This window comes from Pygoscelis adeliae, unplaced genomic scaffold, assembly GCF_000699105.1.
Source record: "Pygoscelis adeliae isolate BGI_AS28 unplaced genomic scaffold, ASM69910v1 Scaffold13, whole genome shotgun sequence".
Classification (NCBI taxonomy): Eukaryota; Metazoa; Chordata; class Aves; order Sphenisciformes; family Spheniscidae; genus Pygoscelis; species Pygoscelis adeliae.
The window spans coordinates 4,801,685-4,807,002 of record NW_008824499.1 but is presented as its reverse complement, the minus strand read 5'-3'; the positions used below and the strand labels follow the sequence as shown (position 1 = coordinate 4,807,002).

Here is a 5,318-nt window from a genome sequence, read left to right as displayed (position 1 = left end):
GCACACACATGTTTGGACAGGCCTTAAGTAGGCTGAGTGCTTGTGTAAAGGGTGGGGAATATTTCTGCTGAATAGAACCCAAGGTCAACCTATTGTGTGAGTTTGTATGTGAGAAGGGGAACAAAGGTTCTGGCTTCAATAAAATTAAATGAATTCATGTCTTGACTGGTATGTAGTCATTTAATTTTTATTACAGCCAGAACCTTCAGTCTGCCTCAGAAATGCACATTAAAAATATTATTGCTAGAAAACAGAGGGAGAGAAAAGCAATTATCCAACAAGATTTCAGCTGTCTGTCAGGTTAACTTCAATTCTGATTTAATTTTTTTTTCTAAAAGAAATTTATGTAATCAGTGAAAAATAAAATCCTATTATCTTTTTAGGGATCTATTTCTAGAGAATACCACCTGGGCCACCAAAGTATTAAAAGAAATTTGCAAAGGCTTGTATGAAGAAAGGGGTGAAATGGATTTTAGCTCGGGTAGCCACTTCCAAAGATCATCTCTAAGGCTCTGGGGTAGCACAAAGCAGAGACTGGGACAGGACAGCTTTGCTGCCTACTTTATATCAGCTTAGAGTTTTTGCAGTCACGTGTTCCCAAACTGTGATTTGTGGAGCATCTCTAAAGAATGAATGAGAAGCCAACAATGCATTTACTCCTGGTTCAACTGCATGTTTTACAGCCTTCTCAGAAGACCCAATTTTGTTACGACTGGTTTGACTCACATCACAGAGAATACCATCTTTCTCCACCCTTTTACTACTAAGGTTTGACAAAAGGGACACAGCGAGCTTAGGAAGGGACGAGCTTTGACAATTTGATTCCTTTGCTTTCTGTACTGCAGACAGCCTGGTCTGCGACTGGGCAGCTCCTATGTGTTATAGAAACAGTAATACATAACAGTAGGAAAAAAAAGCTGTATATAAAAACGGGGGTTTGTTCTGTTTTATTCTTAAAGGTACTAAGACACTCCCGGCTCATAGCATCCTCCAACTTACTTACTGATTTATTTGCATTATGAACCTTTGTAGAAGATTCTCCTGACATTTATGTGAAGGTGGTAAAAGTCCATTTTCAGTAATTACAAGTCCTCAGTAAATAAAAAAGTAAAATTTTCAGGGAATTACATGGTCTCATTGCACAAAAAAATAGTGTCAATAACTGTGGTCATTAATCCTACATCACTACACAAAACACATTCTTTTTGAGGTTTTCACACAGATTTAGAGCATGCCAAGAAAAAAAATCTGAAAGAAAGAAATACTTAAAAAAATATAAAACAGATCTCAAAACCAAAGTATCTATATGAAGGCTTTCTGCAAAATATTTCATTTTCAGGTTACTGTCTGCAAAGAAAGGTAGAGACAGGGAACTGTCATTTCCTGTTGTACCTTTAAGTAGCTACATTCAGTGAGGTCTAACTCCTCAGCTGTCTAATATGGAAGCCGCTGACATAGATAAAATTGGAGACATTTATCTTGGCACGTGACAAAGTGTCTTATCAGCCTCATTAGAGGCTTAGTACGTCTCATCAATCTTTAGTATACCCAGTGGTAAATGCTGCATGCCTGTCATTGGACAGGAATAGGCACATACCAGAGAGGCTAGGGTGATGATCTGTGTAGTCATGAATAAATTTTGTTTTAATAAAGGTGTCTAATGCTCACGAAAAGTGATAGCCTTGAAGAATGAGTCTTCTGTTTATCTACACAACAGGTGCAGGATAGCCAGTGTCAGTAGTTGCCAAATTGTCTCAAAACCTTGACGTGCAGTTACTGCGTCTCTGAGCAAGGTGGGTGCTCAAGACCATCTGTCCCTCTTTAGCTAGACTATCAAAAGAGATCCAGTTAAGGATGTTCGTAAGACGGATGGATGCGTGGAACTGGACCAAAATTACCAAGTTCACTTTGTGCAGGCCACCTAGGAACTGGCAAATGGAAATGACTTTACAATATTGCCAAGATAGTTAATTGGAATCACTGAAGTCCATTGAAAATTTAGTTTGCATAACAGCACGGTAAATCTGTAGCAAAGATAGAACAGACTCTCTCCTCCTTGGTCACTGTTTCTATGATTCGCCCAGATGACTTATGTTTGAAATAGCTATGCTCCACAGATCTGTTCTGGCTTATTTGGCTCCACTGAAGCATGTTTTTTGTCATACTGCAGATAATGGAAAATTCACAGATGAGGACTACAGTTGAATACAACATCAGCATGAGAGTCTCAATTACCTAATGAAGAAAATAAAACTATAAAGAATGGCCAGGTAATTGCAGAGCATGGAAATAAAGGAAATCAGAATCACATGGTGGGCACAGAGGAAAATAATTTCTTCCTAGGACCAGAAGCTGTAACAGAGGTCCAGCACAATATAAAGTCTTAAAGCTGCTCCTACTAAATGTTCTGACCAGGACACTAAAAGGAAAAAGAACTTACATTATTATAAAAAAAAGAAAAGTTAAAAAAATAAATCTAACACAACAATGTGAAATACAACTTCTAAGAGAAGATACTTATCTTAGCCTGTTTGGGGCCTAATAAATCCATGGCTTTTCTAGAAAGTAGTGAGAATAGGATCAGCTAGAGCATGGCTGGTACGAAATTGAAATCACGGAACTTCAGAAAGAGGAATATTTTCTAAATGCATACAGCAAATAGCAAAAAGGGGCAAAAACAATCAGTTCCAAGCTTGCCAAAAAGGCTTTGGCAAAAGACTGCAGTAATTTGTGACACAGGCCAAAAATTAACAAATACAGCTGCCCAGAGGAAGAAAAAAAAAAAAACACTGGCAACAAAAGACAGATGCTGACAAAGCTGGACTTGAAGAATTTGTATTTTATGTGGACCTGGTTTAAAACCAAACTGTGACTCTCAACTTACTCAGAAACAGTTTCAACTTGGCTAATACTCCACCCATTACAGACTACTGTGCAAATTTATTTTACTGAAGCATGAATCATTACAGCCCATACAAGTGTTTCTTTCCAAAAGCTTTGCTCAGAAATATTTATGGACTTAAAGGAAAATGTACTATGGCAATTGAAGTGTTTGCCAATTACAAACCATTTCATCAGCATATTCACAGATATATACAAGATTCCCTTATCATAGGCTGAGCCTTGATTCATCATTGATAGTCCAGTAGCACTGTACCAGCACAGTGGTGTACAAGCTACACCTCAGCGTGAATAAGGATTTTGCAAATCCCAAGGCAGCAGAAGAGCAGAACATCTCTTATTGTTGCTGGCCTTTGAGATTCTATCAGAGAAGGCACCTTCAGACTGTCCTCTGGAATCCCAAGCAATCCGTATCTGTACAGCTCTCAAGCTGTTTCTTATTCTCCCCTTTTGGGCAGATGGCTACCGATTGCTGACTTGAACAATACATTTAGCTCCAAAGATACCAACTTTTCTACATTTAAGCTACTGGTATCAAGATGACACCCATGAATCTTAAACATAGACCAGTAACCAGCTCCTACATGGGGGTATGTACTCAACTGCATACCTGGAGTTATTCTAAGGAAGCGTTTTCCACTCTAGACTGGTTAATAGCAATGTACCTGCATTAATACAAACTCTCTATTTAATAAAAGACCTTCACTAAAGCTTATACTGGTGCAACTATCCCTACAGAATCAAATACATTGTTTCTTTTCTATGCTAGTTAATCAATTAATGATGAAATCAATTAATCATCATCCTTTAAACTGAGAGTACCACAACTAGAGAAAGCATTCTAGGACTGATGTAGTGCATACACCTTCCTCTACACAACCCAGCCACTGCTCCTAATGCATCCAAGGATATTGCCACTTCTCGCCACCAGCCATTCCTGATAACACTGGTTTTCCACTGTGAACTGTACTACTTTTTTCAGATATTCTTTCCAGGATGCAGTCCTCCATTCTGTGGGGAGGCCCTGCATTCTTTGTTCCTAGATGTACCACCTAGATGTTCTACTTGGCTGCATTAAAGCATATTTTATTGGAATAAGTCAGTACCTCAGATCACTCAGTGTAACTGAGAATAGAGTTTGGAGCCATCATGTTTAAATGAAAGTAATATGGATGGCTTCCAAATTCTGGGAAGGTTTGTTCCCCAGATTCATTCTGAGAGAGATTTGATATAAAAATGTAAATGAGAGCCAGGATTATTTATACTGAAAGATAAACAAAAGGATTACATTTCTAGCTATTAGGAACCAATGGAAATGTGTCTCTAAAATGACCTTACCTTTCATCTTGACCGAGTAAAAGGCAACAGCCTCGCCATTTCTCCAGAGTATCTTGGCACACTCAGTGGCAGAGTGAGGTAGAAAGAATGCATCATTAGCTGAACGCCCTTCCAGCTTTCCAAAAATAATGTAGTTCAGAACAAAGAGGACAATCCTTTCTCCAAATGTCTGGACCTTAGAGAACAAACAAAAACAGACTAAAGAAAAATGAAGCAGAGAATAGTATTTTGCATCATAAAAGGCTTCAAAATTAAAAGGGGCTGGGAGGGAGGAGGTCAAGAAATATGTACACTTAATTTGGGGAAAATACCTCATGAATTGGTTCACATAGAAGAACAAAAACAGTTCTTCCCAGTGTTCCACCCTCTATCCAGAGGGCATAGAATAATTTAGTAACAATTTATAAAGCTTGACATATCTCCTGTTGTCACAGAGAGGAATTCTAAAGCAGCAGTAAAAGAACTATCTTGACTGTAGTCACAGCAAACTAGTCACAGATTTGGAAACAGGATCAAGGCAATCTAATCCTACCCAGAAGTGAAATAAAGACAGGATTCACTGTGTTATCCTGGTCACCTCTCCCCTATTACCTGTCTTGCCACAGCATCAAAGAACTTTAGTGGGCCAGGACCTTACTGAGGTAGACACTACACAAAACAGAATAAATACAGTATGTCCCAAACAGTTCATAATCTAGGTGTAACATGAACAATTAGATTTTATGCCATGCTTCTTTCCAGACAACCAACAGAGCAGGGAGATGGAGCAATATAAAGGAACAAGATCATATTGGTCATCAAGGTAAAAAGTGGTGCCAACAAGCTTTATATGAATGCTGAAAAAGAAAATGAGAATTTCCACAAATAATGACAACCTACCTCTTAGCAATGAGCTAGAAGAGGCAAGTTTTCTATTTTCAGATATTTTTTCATTCTCTGTTGATATAGCAGATGCTTGAAAGCCTGAAAGCCGTGTTTCTGCTCCAAGTTCTATCTTGCAAGGATTTGTATCTCAAAATCCCTCCAGTTCAGTTACCCACAAAAAGCCTACTTAATTCAGTGAATAATTAAACTCTATG

General features: G+C 38.3%; 1 protein-coding gene across 1 annotated transcript in view; it reads right to left on the bottom strand.

Moving 5' to 3' along the window:
* Positions 1 to 5,318, bottom strand: part of FAM169B (family with sequence similarity 169, member B) — a gene marked incomplete at its 3' end in the record, with an annotated part of 28,385 nt that overhangs the window by 10,341 nt on the left and 12,726 nt on the right. Inside the window, exon 4 of the mRNA XM_009321544.1 lies at positions 4,240 to 4,414. Within this exon, the coding sequence (XP_009319819.1) occupies positions 4,240 to 4,414 (175 nt within the window). The remainder of the gene's footprint in view (positions 1 to 4,239; positions 4,415 to 5,318) is intronic.